General features: G+C 40.0%; 1 protein-coding gene across 3 annotated transcripts in view; it reads left to right on the top strand.

Moving 5' to 3' along the window:
• The window catches only part of DENND5B (DENN domain containing 5B), a 190,298-nt gene that overhangs the window by 94,819 nt on the left and 71,580 nt on the right, over positions 1–23,899 (top strand). For all 3 annotated transcript variants that reach the window (XM_017851477.1, XM_017851476.1, XM_017851478.1), the window contains 2 exons: positions 1,147–1,256; positions 16,545–17,211. In XM_017851477.1, the coding sequence (XP_017706966.1) occupies positions 1,147–1,256; positions 16,545–17,211 (777 nt within the window). The remainder of the gene's footprint in view (positions 1–1,146; positions 1,257–16,544; positions 17,212–23,899) is intronic.

Here is a 23,899-nt window from a genome sequence, read left to right as displayed (position 1 = left end):
GGAAGTCAAATACAACTCATAAATCAAATTGCTTTGTGATATTTTTAATAGTATAAATACTGCTAAGTGACATTTATCTTTTGCTGTAATAGCTAGTATTTTGTACTTAATTAGAACTCTAAAAGTAGGAAGACACAGAACACAACAAAATTGCTGCAAGGTCTTCTAGTTCCTTGATCCCAGATTTTTGACATCGAGAATTTCAGATCCATCTATCTTAAAATATTTCATGAAACATTTAGGGATAATAGGTCTTAAGGGAATTACTCTGGTTGAGGAGGTTAAAAAAACTAATCTGATAGCTATTATTGAATTTTCAATTTTTTACTTTTTAAAAAATTTATTTTTATTTTTTTAAAAAAGAAAAGAGACAGTGTCTCACCATGTTGCCCAGGCTGGTTTCAAATTCCTGGGCTCAAGCAATCCTTCTACCTCAGCCTCCCAAAGTTCTGGGATTACAGACGTGAGCTACTGTGCCTGGCCTGAATTTTCTTACATGTAATTAAAATGTAGCCTATTTTATCTTTCCAGAATTTTGCCAGATAATGAATTTAACTTAGGATAGCTCATTTATTTTAAAAGGTTAGTATGTTTAATGTGTTCTGTCTACTAAACAGGATGACTCAGCAATGATGTTTGTAATTCTGTTAGTTTTGTTACTTAACAACCTGGATATGCAGTCACATTTCTCAGAGATTTTTGTGGAAACTCAAGCCAAATTGCCTCCTTTGAGCACTGTAGCATGGGGGTCTAAGTGTGTATAAAATTTTAGGATCGTAAGACATATGATTCATTTAATACAAGACATTTATTTTCTGAAGTAAATGTTTTCATATAGTTTTTTTATTACCACACACTGAAATGTGTACCATAATTAGGTTACGGCAATGATTATATTACCGTATTTTGATTTTTAGTATCAGTTGAGTGGCCAGGATTTTAAAATTCAGATTCTGAAGTTTTAAATGCTGCTCTGTTGTTAAGTTTTTTAGTTGTCCACTGGGATTTTACAAGTCAGATGGTTAGAGGCAGAAATTGAATCAGATCTCAACATTATCAGTCAGTAGTAGGTCTATAAAATAAATATAAAACTATGACATGCTTTTGGAAAGGTTCTAGATATTAACTATGTATTATTTGTTGTAGGTGAAAATTTTGACCAGAGTCCTTTGAGAAGAACGTTCAAATCCAAAGTTCTCGCCCATTATCCTCAGAATATAGAATGGAATCCTTTTGATCAAGATGCGGTTAACATGGTATGTATTTTTTTCCCCTCATTTTCTTTTAGCCTTGTTTTACTTTATTAAGATGAAGGTAGTGACCGTATTTTGAATGTGTACCTTATTTCATTTATTCTTTAAGTGATTTTATAAGAAATGTGAGGCCAGGTGCAGTGGCTCACACCTGTAATCCCAGCACTTTGGGAGGCTGAGGTGGGTGGATCACCTGAGGTCAGGAGTTCAAGACCAGCCTGACCAACATAGTGAAACCCCGTCTCTACTGAAAATACAAAATTAGCCGGGTGTGGTGGCACATGCCTGTAATCCCAGCTACTCGGGAGGCTGAGGCAGGAGAATTGCTTGAACCCAGGAGGTGGAGGTTGTGTGATCACACCACTGCACTCCAGCCTGGGCGACAGAGTGAGATTCCGTCTCAAAAAACAAAACAAAAAAAAGAAATGTGATACTGTCCTCATTTTAAAGATCTGGAAGCAGAAGCTCAGAGAAGCAAGTTACTTGCCCAGAGTTTCCATAGCTAATAAGTATATACAGTAGATCCTAAAAGCCCATTTTAGTTTCCTACTATTAAACTGTGTTGTGCATTTGTATTAATACATAGAAGCTTTGATAAACAGTGATACTACTTTATTGGCCTGAGAGGAGCCTGATGGTAAGAGCCTGATAACAGTTTTCATATTTCAAGGAATGTTGTATGGTAGGCCTGTAATTTGTCATTTTTGCAGACAATGTAAAGATGAAAAGCAACTTAATTGCATTATTTAGATATAGTAGAAATCTGAATTTGTATAATTGTTATTGGTGAATGGCATCCAGCTTCTTGGCGTCTTGAACAAAAAATTGGACAAAACGTGCAAACCAAGGAAAGAATGAAGCAACAAAAGCAGAGATTTATTCAAAATGAAGGTACAATCCACAGGGTGGGAGCAGACCCAAGCAAGCAGCTCAAGAGCCCATTACAGATTTTTCTGAAGTTTAAATACCCTCTAGAGGTTTTCTATTGGTTACTTGGTGTACACTCTGTGTAAATGAAGTAATGGCCCACGATCAATCTGTTTGGTTGTGGGAGGATACCAGTCAGAGGCTGAAGCAAAGCTACACCCTACATAAACATACAACCAATCAGAGACTGAAGTGAAGTTACAAAGTTATATTCCTATTGCATATCTATGCAAATGAAGATTTGGCCCCTGACCATCCTGATTGGTTGTGGGAGGGGAACGATCAGAGGTACTTTCAAATTTTTTTTTTTTTTTTTGAGACAGAGTCTCGCTCTGTTGCCCAGGCTGGAGTACAGTGGCGCGATCTCGGCTCACTGCAAGCTCCGCCTCCAGGGTTTACGCCATTCTCCTGCCTCAGCCTCCTGAGTAGCTGGGACTACAGGCGCCTGCCACCATGCCTGGCTATTATTTTGTATTTTTAGTAGAGACGGGGTTTCACCATTCACAGGATGGTCTCGATCTCCTGACCTCATGATCCACCTGCCTCGGCCCCCAAAGTGCTGGGATTACAGCCGTGAGCCACCACGCCCAGTACTTTCAATTTTTAGTCTGCCATGCAGAAAAAGGGTGGGGGGAGAGTACAAAGGGAGTAACCACTGGTCCTTTTGCTACTTGGGCATGGAAAGTTGGGGTTTTCCTTTTGATTTAGTTCTAGAAAGTCAGCATGAATCGGCCTTAGGTTCCCCGCCTCCAGACCCTGTTCTCCTGCCTCATAATGAGTTACCAGTGCTGATTAAATGTCTCTTTTATCCCTGCGTGATGGTGTGCATCTATAATCCCAGCTACTCAGGAGGTTGAGGCAGTGTGATTGCTTGAGCCCAGGAGTTTGAGACCAGAATGGGCACCATAGCAAGACCCTGTCTCAAAATAGGTACGTAGGTAGGTAGGTAGGTAGGTATGTTATTTTCACATACATGTTTACATGTACCCAGTGAGAATTCTTATATTTTCAAAGGTTAAGTAATTTGCCCAAAGTTAGGCAGAACTCAGAAGTTAAATCCAGATCATTTTTACTCTCTAGCTCACTTTTTTTCTCATCTGCCTTGCTGCCTTCCCAAAAGAAAAACTATATAACTTAGTTTTGATCTGCACTAGAAATGTTATGGGTCACACTGGACCCTTTGTGATATTTTTGTACCACAGTAAACTCTTTCTAGCCTGGGCTCGCTCTAGGGAGGGGATAGCATGGTGCTTTTTGTAAGGACAAATGCCTAAAGCACTTGGCACTTTGACTTTGATTCCTTACAGAGTACAGTGTGGTTATTCTCCCAAACTGTTACCCAATACTAAAATAATCAGAGATGCCATTTTGCTGGAAGTTAATATTGTAGATGCTTAGCATCATCTTTGGTGAAGACTCTACTATAGATATTAAGTAGAACACAACTGTTAGTTATCTTTGTAAGACTTGGAAGAGTCCAGACAAGCATCTGACTAAAATAGTCGAACAGCAGTGACAAAAAAATAACTTATGAGCTGCTTATGTAGCAAATTAATAGAAAGGCATTTAGGAAAAGAATGTTTAAATCAAGCAGTGGAAAACTGGGTAAGAATGTGAATAGATCACAATAATCTTCTTACTAAATTAGTAAGATATTTCAAAATGTAACTTATTCTGTGAGAAATCAGAATGGTATTCAAAATGAGTTTCTAGCCTAAGCAACATAGGGAGACTCTCTCTCTACAAAGAAAAAAAGAAATAGCTGAATGTGATGGAAACATGCCTGTGGTCCTAGCTACTCTGGAGGCTGAGGTGGGAAGATCACTGGGGCCTGGGTACAAGTACTTTCTTACTATATGAATCCACAGTCATTTGGAGCAAAATGCCACCCTTGATGTGTTTTCTTTCTTTTAATCATTTGAGTGAATTAATAGTGAGATATCCATGGTAGCTTTTGCCTCTATCTGCAAAACAATAATCTTTAAAGTAATTATCAGCTTCCTTGATCTGTCTTTGATACTTTCTTTACTCCTTGCCCCTGAGGTTATTTTATGTAAGCAGCAAAAGTTTTCCCCTGAAGAATAATTGCAGAGACTGTGTTCGATACCACATAGCATTTTTTTTAATGCTGCAAATCTAAAAGGATTTGCTTGTACTCCTGGAAAATCTCTGAAAAGCATCCCATTAGTTTGCATTCGGGTCATAGATTTACTGCCTTTAATTTCCTCTTTGATTTACTAGTAAGTGCGTTTGTATGAAGCTGTAATTTATCCCCACCTAAAGGTATAAAGCTTTGTCTTGCTTTTAGCAAAATTCCACTGCAATGAGTCATCACCTTCTGTAGTATTAGTCATTCCTCTAGCAAACAACAGTAGTGCTTTGAATAAAAGGTCATTAATTTCATACATAAATTAAGTACCCAAAGCAATGAACTTTGTTAAGTAAAATGTTTAATGTGTATGAGTGCAGTGCGAATAAAATAAAAAATAAATACAAGTGACAGGTGAAATAATTCCTGAATTAGTTTTTTTCCCTCAGTTGCTGATTCAGAGATTTTTATGAAAAGAATGTAAATATCACAGAACAGAAAGAACAATACAGTAAACAGTCATGTATGTAAATCACCTAGAACTAACATATGCCAACGTTGACATGTTTGCTTCAGATCTCTTCCTTTCTTGTCCTGTCCTGTCCTATCCTGTCCTGTCTTCCTGTCTTTCCCTCCCTCCCTTTCTTTCTTTCCTCTCTTTTCTTTCTTTCCCTTATTTCCACAGTCTCGCTCTGTCTCACAGGCTGGAGTGCAGTACATTTAATTAAATTAATTTATTTATTTGAGACAGTCTCACTCTGTCACCCAGGCAGTTCAGTGGTGCAATCTCGGCTTACTTACAACCTCTGCCTCCCAGGTTCAAGTGATTCTCATGCTGCAGCCTCTCAAGTAACTGGGATTATAGTCGCTCGCCATCATGCCTGGCTAATTTTTGTATTTTTAGTAGAGACGGGGTCTCCCTATGTTGGCCAGGCTGGTCTCAAACTCCTGGCCTCAAGTGATCTGCCCACCTCAACCTCTGTAAGCCACTATTGCCGGGTCTGCGTTTCATTTTAAATGAAATAAAGCATTGCCAACAGAGCTGAAGGTCCCCCACCCCACTTTCACATCTCTTTGAGGTAATCTGCTTTGGCATCCATGGCTATGTTATATTCTAGTTGATAGATCTTATCTTTAAGCCTGTGTTGTATCTAAGAATTCATAGGAATAAAACAGAGTTAATAACTTTTAAGCAAACTATATGAAAATATAAGGATTCTATTTTATATGTCTGTCCTAAATGAAACATCATAAATATGATATTTTAGGTAACTAAAGAGTAATAACTATTATAAAGGTCTTGCTTTACAATTTGCTGTTTACTTTGATCACAAAGAAGGATATAGTGGAAAGAAGTGCAAAGAATAAATGGTGAAAGGTTGGCTGAAGAAACCTATTCAGATGCTTATCTTGTAAGATTAAAAGGAAAAAGGGCTGCATATACTTTTTGTAGACTTAGCAATTACTTGAATTTGAAATGGATAACCCCAAATTACATTCATAGGTTTGACATTAGAATGAAGGTAAGCCCTCATTTTGAGCCAAGTTTAGGTTCATAGCTCACAATAAATTTTTTTTTTTCTTAAGACAGGCTCTGGCTCTGTCGTCCAGACTGGAGTGCACTGGTGCAATCTTGGCTCGCTGCAGCCTTGACCTCCCATGCTCTAGCGATCCTCCCACCTCAGCCCCCCAAGTAGCTGAGACTACAGGTGTGCACCACCACACCTGGCTAATTTTGTACTTTTGTGGAGACGGGGTTTGGCTGTGTTGCCTAGGCTACTCTTGAACTCCTGGACTCAAGCAATCCGCCCACCTCGGCCTACCAGAGTGCTAGGATTACAGGTGTGATCCACCACACCTAGCCATATCTCACAGTAAAATTATAGGAATGGGGCTTTCATTGCTGGAGGACCCTTCTGCCCCCACCAGCCCCATCCTCTCCCCCGTTTCCTTAACATTGCAGCTACAATATTTCACTGGCATCTCAAACGCAACATATCCAAAACTGAATTCATTATTCTTCCCGCCAATCTTTGTCAGTGAATGGTACAACCATCCACTATTTGCCAAGTCCAACAACGTACACATCACCCTGAAAGTTCTCACTTAACTCACCCTCTCCCATATATAATCAGTTACCTGTCTACTTCTCTCTGTTTCCGTATACTCACCTTGGTCCAAACCATCAAGATCTCTTACCTGGACTCCTGCAGTAACCTGTCCATTTCATTCCTCATACTATAGCTTCTTCTGCTGTTCCTTCTCTCTGGAAGGCTCTTCCACCTCTCCTTCACCTAGTGAATTCTTACTGTTCCTTCAGACTTCACTGTAACCATTTATGTAGAGAAGCTGCTCCTGACCATCACCTTCCACCATCTTCCCAGCACTCAGGTCACCTTAGGTTCTCTTAGTACCTTGTACCTTTTTGTGGCACCTATCTCAGTTGCAATTAACCAATTACATAGCTAGTAGTCAACTGTGTATCTCCTGCTGTAATGTAAGCACCATGAGAACAGGAACAGTTTCTCTTATTCATTGCTGTATCCCTAGCTTTGCGCATAGTAGATGTTCAAATTGTTGAATAAATGAAGTGATACTTACTTGCTTACAATACTTCTCTTCCCTGTCCTTGACTAGGTGTGACCTCCACTGTAAAACCCTCTCTTAAGCAGGAGCAGTTACTCTGTCTTTTCTTATGATATCTTGAACAGAGTCCATAGCAACACTGATCACATTTTTTTGGTAACTGTTGGTTTCCGTGTCTGTCTTTCCTACTATACTGTGAACTCCCTAAAGGAAAGGATTATTTTCATCTCTTTTGAGTTACCAAGATCTAATGCAAAACATGGGACAAAATAAGTGTTTGTAGAAGGAGGGGATGGAGGTAGGGAGGGGGGCATTCTGAGAAATGTGTTATAAGGTGATTTTATTATTGTGCAAACAGCGTGTATATACATACACAGACCTAGGTGATATAGCCTACTATACTTCTAAGCTATATGGTATAACGTATTGCTCCAGCCATCATCCTATATGCAGTCCATTGTTGACCAGAACATGGTTATACAGTATATGACTGTATTTGCATAATGAGGGAGAGGCCATGTAAGTCATAGAACTACAAAATGTGGAAAAAGGATTTTTAAAACTCTAGCCAAACTGCCTGAAACCAGTCTAGTGAAATATAAGAACATTTGCTGACTCAAACTGGGAAAATTACTCACTTGTCATTATAAGCCTGCTTTGACTAAAGTAATCTGGTTACTAGTAGTAATCTGATCGTCAGTGACACCTCTAATTTTTAGTTGTTTTATTGTGGGATGGTGAAGGGGTATTGTTAGTAGATAGCAGTGTTACGGGTTAATTAGAGATATTTAATACCGTGACAAACAAATATTGATTTATATTTCAGATTTTCTGAGATTTCTTGCAGTTCCTGACAATTTAACAATTCTGACGAAACTCAGATTTTCTGAAAAAGTATCTTGTAGTTCCTGATATAAAACAATACTATATATCTTTTAAAAATGGAAAAATAATAGCATTTTGCAGTTAATGTTTCCCAATTAGAAATATAATTCTTACTTTTTTTGATTTGTTGGAAGAGCATTTAGGAAAATTTCTTACATCTGTTATCTGTGGCATAGAAAGCCATTCTTCACTTTGAGTACAACTTTTGGCAAGCTTTTTCTGTAAATGTTTGAATGTGTGCTCAAGAAAGCTACAAACACTTAAGGGAATATTTGGCAGCTGTTCAACAGCAGTTGAGCTATGATTTTGTGATTTAGGATGACAGGAACGCCTATCAATTAAGTTAAATCTTTATGTTGACTTTGGAGGTCACTATGTTTCTGTATTGCCTACTTGAGGGAAAAAGAATTACAAACTGAAGGCCATGGGCTGTGTCTCATGCCTGTAATCCCAGCACTTTGGGAGGCCAAGGCGAGTGGATCACTTGAGACCAGGAGTTCGAGACCAGCCTGGCCAACATGGTGAAACTTCGTCTCTACTAAAAGTACAAAAAAAAAAATTAGCCGGGTGTGCATGCCTATAATCGCGCACACTTGTAATCCCAGCTACTTGGGAGGCTGAGGCAGGAGAATCCATTGAACTCAAGAGGTGGAGGTTGCAGTAAGCCGACATCACACCACTGCATACCAGAGTGGGCGACAGAGCGAGACTCCGTCTCAAAAAAAAAAAAAGTGAATTACAGACCAGATCAAGAGGTGAACTAAGCCTGGTGCTTTACCCCTAGATGTTGTTTTTGTTTGTTTTCTTGTTCATTTATTTGTTCATTCAGCCAATTGTTATATTGCCATGCACTGTGCTAAACAAGTTTGAGTTTAGCCTGGAGCAACAATAATTCAAATCATCCCTTGTACAATCTTTATTGACTACAATAAATGTGTCGAATGAGGTTTTTGGGTTTTTGGGGTTTTTTGTTGTTATTTGTTTATTTGTTTGTTTGAGACAGTCTCACTCTGTCATCTAGGCTGGAGTGCAGCGGTGCAATCTTGGCTCACTGCAACCTCTGCCTCCTGGATTCATGCGATTCTCCTGCCTCAGCCTTCCAGGTAGCTGGGGCTATAGGTGTGCACCACTACACCCGGCTAATTTTTTGTATTTTTGGTAGAGGCAGGGTTTCATCATGTTGCTTAGGCTGGTGGTCTTGAACTCCTGAACTCAGGCAATCCACCCGCCTCAGCCTCCCGAAGTACTGGGATTATGGTTGTGAGCCACTGCACCCGGCCACATGAGTTTTTATTCATGCTATTAGCAGAACAACTAATTAACTTGCTATGATGAAATCAGCCTTAATTTGAAGGTAGAATTATTAAAAGATTCTGCCATAGCCTTTTCCTTATACAGTTATTCCTAAGACTAGGAATAAGTGGCTTTTACCCTTACCAAATCCAGGTATTCATAGCTTTTACCTAAGTCTGTATCTCATTCTATCCAAATATACATAGTAATTTAATATGTAAAAGAATTGAGTAAATCTGCCTTAGTCCTTTCCACATCTCATATTCGGTGATATGAAATATGAAGACATTTTCACTGGTGCACTAATGCTGAGCTTCACAATTTTTTCTTTTTACCCTTGTTATCAGTCACCACCTGTTATGGCCCCAAATAGTATATTATTCCATTGCAATTCCCTTGAATGTTTAAAGTTATTGAAATATAGTACTAGCCCTTGAGTAGCTGGCAATCTAGAGATCAAACAGAATTATGCAATACTAGTAATGTGTATGTTTATATAATGTACGTATGTTTACAGTGGTGCAAGACTTTAATTGCTTCTCCACAATAAATACTTTCTAGAGGAGTAACATTTTATGGCATGCAAAAGATGAAGAGAACACTATTTTTTATGGAAAGGTAAAGGAAGACCTCTCTAAGGTAGTATTTATGCAGAGACTTAAGAGAAGTAAGGAAGTGTTTTGATTATCTATCGCTGCATGACAATCCATCCCCCTACCAGTTAATGGCTTAAAATAGGGCAGTTTTTTTTCATGAAGAACCAAATAGTAGGTAGTTGAGGTATTGTGGGCACACAGTTTCTGCCACAGTCACTCAGCTCTGCTGTTGTAGTGTGAAGGCATCCATAGACAGCACATAAATGGATGGATGTGACTGAGTCCCGGTGAAACTTTATTTACGAATCAGGTGGCAGATTGTATTTGACCTAAGGGTTTTTCTTAGTCCATTCCTACTGCTAAAATAAAATACTTCAGACTGAGTAACTTATAAGGAATAGAAATTTATTTCTCATAGTTCTAGAGGTTGAAAGTACAAGATCAAGGTGTCTGTAGGTTTGGGGTCTGATGATGGCCTAGGCTCTGCTTCTAAGATGGAACTTTGTTATTGTGTACTCGAGAGAGGACAAATGCTGTGTCCTCACATGGCAGAAAGGATGGAAGCGGAGAAAAGGCCCGAGGGTGCTGCTCCCTTCAACCTTTTATAACAGGGACTAATCCTTTCATGAGGGCAGAGCCTGCATGACTTAATCACTTCCCAAAAGTCCCCACCTTTTAATACCATCACCCTGAAGTGATGTTCCAACGTATGAATTTTGGAGGCACACATACATTTAAACCCATAGCAGGGCTGTTGTTTGTTGACCCTTAATTTAAAGCAACAAAATCATTACTTAGCCTACATATCTGCAATGTAGGTAGCTTTTGGTTGGCCACACCTGTGTTCTACTCCGTGTCAGTTTGGGAGGTTTGAAGGCTGAGGACTGAAATCTCTGAAAGCTCACCCATTCACAGACCTGTCTCCTGGACCAGGCATATAGCTGGGGCTCCTTCTGTCTCTGTGTGGTATTTCATTTGGTCTCACCAGTCAGGCAGCTTCAGGCTAGCTAAACTCTTTATATGTTGTCTCAGGGCTCCCAGAGTGTGTTACCAGGTTACCAGAGAGAGAGAGAGGAGGTGGAAGCTATATTGCCTTTTTTAGCCTCTGCTCAAAAGTCACTCTGTCACTTGTCACTGCTGTTGCATTTTACTTGACTAGGCCAGGGGTTGGCATACATGGCCCCCCGGCCAAATCTGTCCAGCTGACAGGTTTTACAAATAAAAATTGTGTTGGAACAAAGGTTGGTGCAAAAGTAATTGTGGTTTTGGACTGAATTTTAAATCATAACTAGGCTCAAACACATCTTTATTAATCAAAATAAGAACCATTACAGTCAACACATTTTTGCCAATGAGAAATAAGTTTGTTTATTCCTGTAACATAAAAAATCTGTGCTTTGGGATTTGGTGAACTCTTGGAAAACATTTTCTGCATCCTGCTGGTTGTGGCAGCGTTTTCCCTGCAAAAAGTTGCCGAGATGCTTGAAGAAGTGGTAGTCAGTTGGCAAGAGGTCAGGTAAACATGGTGGATGAGGCATAACTTCATAGCCCAATTCGTTGAACTTTTGAAGCATTTGCTGTGCGATGTGTGGTTGGGCATTGTCGTGGAAAAGAATCGGGCCCTTTCTGTTGACCAGTGCCCGCTGCAGGCTTTGCAGTTTTTGGTGCATCTCATCGATTTCCTGAGCATACTTCTTAGATGTAATGATTTCGCCAGGATTCAGAAAGCTGTAGGGGATCAGACCAGCAGCAGACCACCAAACAGTGACCATGACCTTTTTTTTGGAGCAAGTTTGGCTTTGGAAAGTACTTTAGAGCTTCTTCGTGGTTCAGCCACTAAGCTGGTCATTGCCGGTTCTCTAAGGAAATCCACTTTTTGTCGCACATGACAAGTCGATTGAGAAATGTTTCATTGTTGCTGTGTAGAATAAGAGAAGATGACACTTGAAAATGATGATTTTATTTTGTTTTGTTTTGTTTTGTTTGAGATGGAGTCTCGCTCTGTTGCCCAGGCTGGAGTGCAGTGGCACAATCTTGGCTCACTGCAGCCTCCACCTGCCTGGTTCAAGCAATTCTCCTGCCTCAGCCTCCTGAGTAGCTGGGTCTACAGGCACATGCCACCATGCCTGGCTAATTTTTTGTATTTTAGGAGGACAGGATTTCACCATGTCGCCCAGGCTGGTTTCAAACTGAGCTCAGGCAGTCCACCTGCTTCAGCCTTCCAAAGTGCTAGGATTACAGGCATGAGCCACCACACCTGGCTGAAAATGATGATTTTTTAAAATTTCCACTCAGCTCATGAGGCACCCACTTACCGAGTATTTCTACCTTTCCAATTTGCTTCAAATGCCAAACGGCCGTAAAATGGTCGACATTGAGTTCTTCAGCACCTTTTCATGTAGTTCTAAGAGAATCAGCTTTGATGATTGCTCTCAGTTGATCATTGTCAACTTCCAATGGCCAGCCACTATGCTCCTTATCGCCAAGGCTGTCATCTCCTTTGCAAAACTTCTTGAACCACCACTACACTGTGTATTAGTTAGCAGTTCCTGTGCCAAATGCATTGTCGATGTTGTGGGTTGTCTCCACTGCTTTACTACCCATTTTGAACTTGAATAAGAAAATTGCTTGGGGCTGGATGGGGTGGCTCACACCTGTAATCCCAGCACTTTGGAAGGCCAAGGTGGGCAGATCACTTGAGGTCAGGAGTTTGAGACCAGCCTGGCCAACATGGTAAAACCCCGTCTCTCCTAAAAATACAAAATTAGCTGGGCATGGTGATGCATGCCTGTAGTCCCAGCTACTCAGGAGGCTGAGGCACGAGAATCGCTTGAACCTGGGAGTCGGAGGTTGCAGTGAGCTGAGATTGCGCCACTGCACTCCAGCCTGAGTGACAGAATGAAACTCCATCTCAAAAAAAAAAAAAGGAAAGAAAGAAAGAAAACTGCTCTAATTGCTTTTGTCTAACATTTTATAGTCTAAAATAAAACAAAAATAAACAGCAAGTAATGAGTCATTAGCAGAAAAGCATAAAGCAAGAAATGCCCATTAAAATGATGGACCAGGCTCAGTGGCTCGTGCCTGTAATCCCAGCACTTTGGGAGGATGAGGCAGGCAGATCACGAGGTCAGGAATTTGAGACCAGCCTGGCCAACATAGTGAAACCCCATCTCTACTAAAAATACAAAAATTAGCCAGGTGTGGTGGCAGGCGCCTGTAGTCCCAGCTACTTGGGAGGCTGAGTTAGGAGAATTGCTTGAACCTGCAAGGTGGAGGTTGCAGTGAGCTGAGATTGCGCCACTGCACTCCAGCCTGGGTGACAGAGCAAGACTCCGTCTCGGAAAAAGAAAAAAAAAAAGATGTATAACATAACCACATTTATTTAAACATGTATTCCAGTATCAGATGGCAAATTCCAATGCAAAAACCACAATTGCTTTTGCACTCCCCTAATACAGTGTGGAATAGAGTAGTTGTGGCAAAGACTGTATGGCCTCCAGAGCCTGAAATACTTATCTATTTATAGGAAAAGTTTCCCAGATCCTGGTATAGGCACTCTCAGCAGCCCACCTAGGTTCAAGGAGAGTGAGCTCCATTTCCTAATGTGGAAGTGTCAAGGTTTGGAAGAGTGTGTGAAAGCAGAAATATTATTGGAGCTATATCGGCCACAAACAATGAGTCATGTGGATACTGAGGGGAAGAGAGTTGCTGGGAAAGGGAAGAGCAGATTTTGATGGGAGCGCGTGGGGTGTGTTTGTAGAATAGTAATGTGCCATTGTTGCTAGAGCAGAGTGGGTGAGTTAGAGAGTACAAGATGAGGGCAGAGAGGTTGCTGGGGGCTGAGTCATGCAGGGCTTCCTTGTAGGCCATTGTAAGGACATGAACTTTTAGTGAGATGAGAGTCTATTGGAGAATTTTGGGAAGAGTGACAAGATCTAACATTTTCTAAGGATTGCTTTGGCTCTTATAAGGGAAATAGATTATGGGGAACAAGAGCAGAAGCAGGGAGATTGGTAAGCAGGCTGTTACATCCAGACAAGAGAAGAGGGTGGCTTAGATTAGAGTGGTAAGAGTAAAGATCAAAACAATTACTTTCTGACTCAGGAGGCTGAGGTGGGAGGATTGCTTTTACCCAGGAGTTTGAGGCTGCAGTAAATTGTGATTATATCACTGCACTTCATCCTGAGTGATAGAGCAAGACCCCATCTCTAAAAAAGAAAAACAAAAAAGAAGCAACAGCAATTAGTTTCTGCATATATTTTTGAAGATAGAATTGATAGTATTTGCTGATGGGTTGGATAATGGGGTAAGTGAGAAAGAGAGGAAGTAGTTAAAGATGACTCCAAGGTTTTTATCCTGGGCAAATTAGATGGATGGAATTACAGAAAAGACTGATATAAGGAGAAACAGATTTGGAGGAAGAAATCAGAACTTCAGTTTGGAACACAGTGAGTTTGAATTGCCTATTACACATCTTGATGGGATTGTCAAGTAGTTTACTCAGTTAAGAGTCAGGTTCATGAGAATGTAGATTTGGGAGTTGACAGAGTATATTTAAAGTCATGGAAGAAGTTGCTCCGGAAATGAACTTGGATAGAAAAGAAACACAAAATGTGGTGGCACAATCATGACATGAGCTTCAATGCCAAGAGTTTTTAGGGTGAAAGGAAGGACCACGATCTGAAATGGCTGTGAGGAGCAGTTAGGACACCCACCCACCTTCATGCTTAATGACAGTTGTGTTGCATTAATCCTATCCCACCATCAAGATTTTGTTTTTAAGCAGTGGGAACCTGGAAATCTTAACACCGAAAGAATTCTACTCTACAAAATAAATGAAAGAGGAATGTTCATAGGGGAAGGAGGGACACTGGCCCTCTCAACTTCTTCCTGTAGCCTCTCACTCCCTTCCAAGGCGCTGAGACATTCCTGCTGCCTCCTTGGAAGCCCTTTGAAAACCACTCCCCTTAGTGTTCCAAGATGGGTGTGCTAAGAGACACATCTAATTCTGTCCCTCTCCTAAAAACCCTTCAGAGGTTTCCCATTGTCCTCCCCACAGTTTTAACATGGCCTACCAAGGCCCTTCATGGGCTAGCCCCTAATTATTTCTCTTACTTTCTCTCACGTCCTCCCACCTTGCATTCTGTGCCCCACCCACACTGACCTGTTTCAGTTCCTCAAACTCTTCTGGGCTTTTGCACATGTCCTCTCTGACTAGGATCTTCTTTATGCACTAAGACCTATATTTGTCCTGAGGTTTCAGTTGGGCTTCATTTTTTCCTGGTAGCTCCTTCTTTCTAATGTATGTCTTCCTACTATTACATATTTTTCCCCTAGCAACCCTTATTTACCCTATCATAGCCTTTCCCTTACTTTATAGTTTATGATTTTTAAAACTCATCTGTTATCCTTACTGGACTGGAAATACCATAGGAGCATGGGCCACGACTGTCCTTCCCACCGTTACATCACAGGGCCCCTCTCATAAAACGCACTTAATAAATGTTTTTTGATGGTTTGAATGAAGGAATAAAGGAACTGTGTTTTCTTGGTAATGTGGGGATGTGGGAGACAGTCTAACTTTTGTACCATATCAGTTATTAAATATAGGAAAAACTAGAAAGTAATAATATATGATTAAATTATTTCTATGTGAAAAGCATATTGCAATACAAAAATAGAAATATCTAAATATGAATAATGATTATTAGTTAGGGTGGTTGAATTACAAGTTCTGTTTTCCTTAGTATATTTCAATTTTTCTGTAATTTCATTTCTTTTATTTAAAATGTTTTAAAGAATCAATTCTAATTTTCTGTGCATTTTAAGTATCTTAAATATAGCATCTTTAGCTCCTCTGGGTAATTTTGTTCTCAAGTTTGACTCAATCCTGGGTAGTTCCCAAGAACTAGAGCATAATCTCTACTAGAAGTAATCTAAAATGCCTTGTTTCTGTGCTTCTGCTTTAGTGGATCAAAAAGCTTTCAATTTCCAAAGTTTCTTTTTCTTGCATAAAATACCATACTATTCAAAATAGCAAAGATGATACTGTTGTTTTTATTATTCTTTAACTTTTTTCCACTTCCTTTTTTTTTTTTTTTTTTTTTTGAGATGGAGTCTCGCTCTGTCGCCCAGGCTGGAGTGCAGTGGCCGGTTCTCAGCTCACTGCAAGCTCCGCCTCCCGGGTTCATGCCATTCTCCTGCCTCAGCCTCCGGAGTAGCTGGGACTACAGGCGCCCACCACCTCGCCTGGCTAGTTTTTTGTATTTTAGTAGAGACGGGGTTTCACCATGTTAGCCAGGATGGTCTCGATCTCCTGACCTCGTGATCCGCCCGTCTCGGCCTCCCAAAGTGCTGGGATTACAGGCTTGAGCCACCGCGCCCGGCCTCCACTTCCTAAATGAGCCTTTTCCTGTTTCCCTGCTCCCCTGAAACATTTTCATCGTTAATACAAAAAATAGTACTTAAGTACTTACTTAAGTACTATTTTTGTAAAGTGCTTTTTAATATTTGTGAAGTGCTTTTGCATACTCTGTCTTCAAGTCATTGATATAGCAGCTATTGTAGATAAAGGAACTGAGGCTCATAGAAGTTATATGGCTTGCTAAAGGCCACAAGCTTGGTTAGAGGTTTACTCTGGGACTAAGTCAGTGATAGTCTTGGTCTTAGTAAAGCCCTCTGCATGTAACATCACACAGTAAAAGTTTTTCCCTTGTATATATTCCTTTTAAGAATAATTTTATATGTATACATATGAGGAACTTATAATGTATTTCTAATTTAAGGCGATTGCTAGTGTTAAATCTGGATAAAACCTGTATTTTTGAATCCTGTTATGTTAAAAAACAACATTTGTTTCTGGCTTGAAGTTATTTGTGTACTGCATTCTGATGCTTTTTTTTCTTTCTTTCACAGTTGTGCATGCCTAAAGGGCTATCTTTCAGGACACAAACTGACAATAAAGACCCCCAGTTTCACTCATTTATAATTACCAGGGAAGATGGTTCTCGCACCTATGGTTTTGTTCTCACTTTTTATGAAGAAGTTACAAGTAAGCAAATCTGCACAGCCATGCAGACACTCTACCAGATGCACAACGCTGAGCATTATAGCAGTGTGTATGCTTCATCTTCCTGCAGTATGGACTCATTGGCAAGTAGTGTTGATGAAGGAGATACAACTTCCCTTTTGAAACTCCAGCGATACAACTCCTATGATATTAGCAGAGACACCCTGTATGTTTCAAAAAGTATATGCTTGATCACACCGTTACCATTCATGCAGGCCTGCAAGAAATTCCTTATCCAGCTTTACAAGGCCGTTACCTCACAGCAGCCACCACCCTTGCCACTTGAAAGCTATATCCACAATATTCTTTATGAAGTACCCCTTCCACCTCCAGGGAGGTCACTGAAATTTTATGGTGTTTATGAACCTGTCATCTGCCAGAGGCCTGGACCCAGTGAACTCCCCCTCTCTGATTACCCACTTCGGGAGGCATTTGAGCTCCTGGGATTAGAGAACCTGGTGCAGGTGTTTACCTGTGTTCTTTTAGAGATGCAAATCCTTCTCTACTCACAAGGTAGGTTTTCCTTGGATTTTACATTTTCCAAAAACAAGTACTTATGCTCCCAACTACTGTGTTTCCATGGGGTGTATTATTAGAACCAAATAAATAATGATCACAGTCTTTTCTGTTTTGTATAAAGGGAGCCGGTATGGTGGGGCCAAAGGCTGAGATGTGACTGTGCTGTTTCTCTTTGAGGCAGCAGTCAGTGACTGCAGAGAGAAATAGGAAGGAACACACGCGTTAACTTCGCTGATTTGGGCATATTTATTTCTTAATGGAAATAGCTCTTTTTTCCTGATAATATATAATCGTCATTAAGAAAACATTTTTTCTTCATAATGAGAGTGAGAGAATTTTGTTACTACTAGAAACGTGTAGACTTCCCATTCTTTATAGATTGGTAAAGGTTCACATCAAAATTCAGCAAACATTGAAAAAGGATAAATGAAATCGTTGACTCTGCAGCTTCCTGAGGCAATCAACTTTGGATCTTTGCCTGGGGGAGCATTTCATCTGAGTGAGAGACAAGGTGAGCAGGCATGAGACAGATGACTTTCCCAGGTCTAACAATTCTGCCCAGAGTTGTATATGTGGTTTTTTTGTTTTTTTGTTTTTGTTTTTGTTTTTTATTCTCAGAAGGAAGTTATTTTTGTGGTATCTTTCATTCAGAGTTCTTCCAACACAGATTAAGAAACTTACAAACTATGGATTTTATTTTACCAGTACATTTGTGATGAATAATGTTGAGCCTAGACTAGGATACTAGTTCTCATCTGAATATGAATATGTAGAGAAAATAGAGATGCTATGTCATAATGGATAGTGAATTGAAGGAAATTATAAAATAGTACCTGTGCACTGATAGATTCTTCAAAAAAATGTTGCACAAATATTTGGATTCTTTTTTTTTTTTTTTTTTTAGACAAGTTCTCACTCTGTCACCCAGGCTGGAGTGCAGTAGTGCAATTATGGGTCACTGCAACCTCAACCTCCCGTGCTCAAGCTGTCTTCCCACCTCACCCTCCTGAGTAGCTGGTACTATAGAAATGTGCCACCACATCAGCTAATTTTTTATTTTTTGTAGAGATGGACTCTCATTGTGTTGCCCCGGCTGGTCTCAAAATCCTGGGCTCAAATGATCCTCCCACCTTGGCCTCCCAAAGTGCTGGAATTACAGGCATGAAGCATTGCACCCAGCTGGGGTTAGCATTTTGCTAACTTGTATTTAAGCTGGCAGAATTGTAGTGCAGTCGTGACTGGTGCCGTCAAGTTTATTTTACCACTTTCCTTTTTTTATTTTTCTATTTTAAATTATAAGTGGGGCCGAGCCAAGTAGACTATATTTGTACTTCCCCATCTTGTGTGTATGTTGACACTATTTGTGTGTTGACAGCCCTTCACAAGGTTGTATTTTCTTCAGTTTATCCAACATAATGTTCTTTGATAATGTGTTCCATGTCTCAATTTTTGTTGTCAGGAAGTTATTCTCTAATGACCAATCTAAATTCCTTCCTTTCTTTCGCCCACTTGCTTTTTTTATATATATTTAAAATATGTTTTAATGAAACACTTTCTCATCATCTTTAAATAAAAAAAAAATTCCATTTTTTAATCTGAAGCTCCTCGGACATTAGAACTTAATTGGTTTCTTCTCCACAGATTTCAGATGCCACTGCACTAATTCCCCAGTGCTCTTGAGGCAGAGCTTAGACATGTCCTCCTCAGTTGGAAGTCCTTGTGGCAACTTCAGGGGCTTGATTCTTACTGTTTAACCACTTTCAGTTTTGCATTCACTTAAGAGATATGCTTGTGAACTTGAGGGGTATGTGTGTTTTCTAATCTGAGCATCTTTATTATATATTTTTCCCAATACATGGACACCTTTTTGTACTTTTTTATTCTGGTAGCAACATGCAGTTTCTGAAGATTCTGTGGATCTCCATCATATTTTTCATGATCTGCAAGTGAAGGCTGAAACACTTGATATGGAAATCTTGACCTGGTAAATTTGTGATGAATCCAATCTATGTAAATGAGAGACTTCACACCTTTTGTCCCAGTCTGTAGTTCATTTTGCCTCTTGAGCTACTGAGAGCAAAATCCCTGCCATAAGTGTAGTGACTGTTCTCTTTAGAGGCAGCATCTGCTAAATATTCAGCACGAACCTTCCCAGCAGCAGAAGCTGAGGACTCACTCCTTCCATCATTACTTACAGATCACCTTTTTGTATGTGAAAAATTTTACTTTAAGTAATTCTCTCTTCCTTTCTTCCTTTTTTTCCCCCTGAATGAGGTAGGGATTAGAGAATGACTAGAAGGGGCAGAGGCTTGGAGCTTAATACGTTCTGATGTTTTAGCCCATTAGAAAAAAAGAACTTCTTTTTTTTTTTTTTTTTTAAGACAGAGTCTTGCCCTGTCACCCAGGCTGGAGTGCAGTGGCACGATCTAGGCTCACTGCAACCTACACCTCCCAGGTACAAACTATTCTCCTGCCTCAGCCTCCCAAGTAGCTGGGACTACAGGTGTGCACCACCACACCTAGTTAATTTTTGTGTTTTTAATAGAGACAGGATTTTCACCATGTTGGTCAGGCTGGTCTTGAACTCCTGACCTCATGATCCACTCACCTCAGTCTCCCAAAGTGCTGGGATTACAGGTGTGAGCCACTGTGCCAGGCCGAAAAAAAAACTTTATATTCTAGACTTAGAAGAAATCTTAAAGGCCATTTTCTTGAATCTTAAAGTTCAATTTATTTATGTTCTGCCTAGAGAAGCAATTTGGGTTAGAAAGAATATTGGGGGTGGGTGGGTTCTTTGGTTTTGCCTTTAATTTTTAGAGATGGGGTCTCACTGTGTTGCCCAGAATGGAGTACAGCGTATTCACAGGCACAGTCATAGCACACTGCAGTCTCAAACTCCTCAGCTCACAGCATCCTTTCACCTCAGCCTCCCGAGTAGTTGAGACTGCAGGCACATACCACCATGCCTGGTTTAGAGTATTGGTTTTTGAAGTCATAACAATCCTGGGTTCAAATATCTACTCTGTCATTCATTAACTATACCCATGAGTGAGTTAGGTAATCCTCCTGTGTGACAGTAGCCTCATCTCTATAGGGATAATAGTTTGGGTTTTTTTTTCTCCTTTGTCACTGATTTATTATGACAATTAAATAAGAAAACCTGTATAAAATACTTAGGGTATAATTGGCACTGACTAAATTATAGCTGATGCTATTATAATAATTACTAGTTTTATTAGTCCCATATAATCTTCTATAAATTATACTTATCTCTGAGTTGTGAAGGTTCAACATATTACCACATTTAACATAAACCTTTTTAAATGATATAGTCAAGAGTTTATTCCAAATAACCTAACATATGTTCTCTTATATTGTGTACCATGCTTTTTTTAGAAGGCAAAAAACAAACCAAAAAAAAACCAAAACCTTCCATTATCACACTTCCTCTTTTATTTTTTATTTTTATTTTTTTTTATTGAGATAGAGTCTCACTCTGTTGCCCAGGCTGGAGTGCAGTGGCATGATCTCGGCTCATTGCAACTTCTACCTCCTGGTTTCAAGTGATTCTCGTGCCTCAGCCTCCCAAGTACCTGGGAGTACAGGCACGCACCACCATGCCTGGCTAATTTTTTTGTATTTTTAGTAGAGATGAGGTTTTGCCATGTTGGCTAGGCTGGTCTCGAACTCCTGACCCTAGGTAATCTGCCTACCTCAGTCTCCCTAAGTTCTGGGATTATAGGTGTAAGCCGCCGCGCCTGGCCCACACTTCCTCTTTTAAATAGCACTTTATGTCTCACCGTTTGTGATCTGTCCTGAGCTCTCCTATTTCTGCTCTTTTTTTGTTTGTTTGTTTTGAGACAGGTTCTCGCTCTGGTGCCCAGGCTGGAATGCAGCAACATGATTGTAGCTCACTGCAACCTCAAACTCCAGGGCTCAAGCAACCTTCACCCCTCAGCCTCCTGAGTAGTTGGGACTGCAGGCATGCATTGCCACACCTGACTAATTTTTTTTATTTTTAGTAGAGATGAAGTCTCACTACACTGCCCAGGTTTGTTTGAAACTCCTGGGCTCAAGTGATCCTTCTGCCTCAGCTTCCCAAAGTTCAGGGTTTACAGGTGTGAGCCACTGCTTAGCTTGTCCCGTTCGGTTTATCGAGTCTATTCAGGGGTTTTAGTTCATTAATATCTACCAATTTATTTCAGTTTCAAATGAAGAAGAATAAGCATTTGTGGATATGGTTTTATACTCTGAGTATATTTTTGTAATCTGTATGCTGAGAACAACAAAGTGAATCCCTAGATTATAGAACTGGGGTTTTTTAAAATTTAAAGTGTCATACCCAAAAAAATTTCCATATAATTTACAACCATTCACTAAAATCACTCTATGTTAGGAATTGTGGTACAAAAAGGCATTGTATATTTTGGATCTTTTCCCTACATTTAATCCTCTCAACAGTGAGTTAGTATTGTTCTGCATTTTTTGTTGAGGAGGAGATTGAGGCTTGGGGAAACTAAGTAATCTGCCCAAGATGATACAGCTAGTAAGTAGTGTGGTACTACTAAGAATTGGGTTTCATCAGTCTTTTTTCAGATGCTTAACCACTGTGTTAACTGTATTGGGCACTACATTTAACCTCTCCTTATCCATCTCAATATTTATTTTTAAATGATTAACTCATTCTGTGGGTCTGTTGTAAAGGTGTCATGCGAAATAATTGTAGAGTGTAAAATGAAAGCTCTGTGTAAATCTAGATTTTAATACTGACAATGTCTCTTCTATTAGAGAGAAATATTTCATTTAAATGAATGAAATAAGAGTCCTTATGTTGATTTGTACTTGGGTACCCTCCTTTACTCTTCTTAACTGTGTTAAGGGAGTTCTAATAACATGTGATACTTCATTTCTCACTCACTGATAAAGCTATGCCATAAATTTGAAAACATTGCATGTGCTGAAGAATTACCATGAAAACCCAGAGTGAATCAAAGTACATGGATTTCAGTGATGAAAATGTCCTTCTAGACTGATTTGAAATTCTGATCCACAGCCCATTTAAACCAATTCAATCTGTTACTTAGGAAGTGTGTATATCACTGTCACTTTGCAGTGATAACTAGCTAGAAATTCTAAGTAGAGAAAACGTACCCAGGATGTGAAGGCTCTTTTCTAGGACCCCAGATCAGAAATGGGCACTTTGTTCTGCAGTTGGGAAATACCTGGAGCAGGTCAGTATGAAAATCAGAGTATGATGCTTTTTTCAAAGAACTAGTGGAAGAATAAAAGGGGAATTTAAACACCAATGTCTAGCTTTTGATACCGGTACAAAAGTCTAAGGAACATTTTTGGGCCTTGCTTACCTCCTTTGGTTCTTCATAGTTGAAATAAACCACTACCCACCACCCACACCACACTGCATGCCTATGTGCCTTTGCACTGCTCCTCTGCCATCCCTCTGTTCTTTCATTCCTCTGAGTCGTATGTGAATTAACCTTGTCAGAAAGTGGAAGCTACTTGAAGTTTTCTTGAAAAAGTTGGGAGCTTTCTCATCACAAATTGCTAGGCATGCTCAAGCGGACATCATCGTTCTCCTTGGAACTGCCATCCATAAACCAAGCAGTACTTTATTGGTCAACTGAGAGGTGTTTATAGTGCATTGTCCAAGTGACAATTAAATGCAGAAGCTTCTCTTACAGTTCCAAAGTCAGTCCTAGAGAAAAAGAGGCTCCCTATATTTGAGAATCTCTTCCTTGCATTCCTCTGGTAACAAGATCCAGTATAAACCATTTCTTTTTCATTAGGGAACTCTTTTGGGCAGTGTCCTCTCCCATTTGAGTGTTTTTCCAAAATCCCCCTAGATACCATGGATATTTCAAGTTTCAGCATTATTTTATGTCCTTCAGCCATAGGGGCACTTTAAATCAATATCCAATAGCAAACTTAGTAATTGCCCGTCAAATGGAAATTCTGTAGTCCAGCACCCTGATAGTTGTCACTGGGAGGCACTCACAGGCTTTTGACATAGCCCTGGCCCACACTGCACATACAGAGAATTTGTACCAGTGCTCCAGCTTCTCTGTTCTACACTGTGTGAGCTCAGGCGATCTAATTCATTCCCATTTAGCATGTCTGATTAATATTGCTTGAAGGGTAGATTGACACTGTGTCCTCTGTTTTACTGTACTAGGTAGGAGAAATGGGGTGAAACAGTCAAACGTAAGATCCGCTCCCATGAAACATTTAGGTAAAGTCTGTTTAAACGTTCCAGTTTCATTCAGACTTCCTCCTTAATCCTGTCAACCTTAACACTTTAATATATTATCATTCTAATTGTAGTCTGCACTAAGGCTGCAAGCCACTGTGTTGAGGCAGTGGCTCGTGCCTGTAATCCCAACACTTTGGGAGTTTGAGGCGGGAGGATCACTTGAGCCCAGGAGTTTGAGACCAGTCTGGGCAACATGGCAAAACCCCATCTCTACTAAAATACAGAAATTAGCCAGGCGTAGTGGTGTGCACCTGTAGTCTCAGCTACTACAGGGGCTGAGGTGGGAGGATCGCTTGAGCCTAGGAGGTGGAGGTTGCAGTAACCTGAGATTGTGCCACTGCACTCCAGCCTGGGTGACAGAGTAAGACCCTATCTTTTTTTTTTTTTTTTTTTTTTTTTTTTTTTAAAAAAGAC

Source organism: Rhinopithecus bieti, unplaced genomic scaffold, assembly GCF_001698545.2.
Source record: "Rhinopithecus bieti isolate Rb0 unplaced genomic scaffold, ASM169854v2 scaffold_34397, whole genome shotgun sequence".
Taxonomy (NCBI): Eukaryota; Metazoa; Chordata; class Mammalia; order Primates; family Cercopithecidae; genus Rhinopithecus; species Rhinopithecus bieti.
This window is presented reverse-complemented; position numbering and strand designations above follow the sequence as displayed.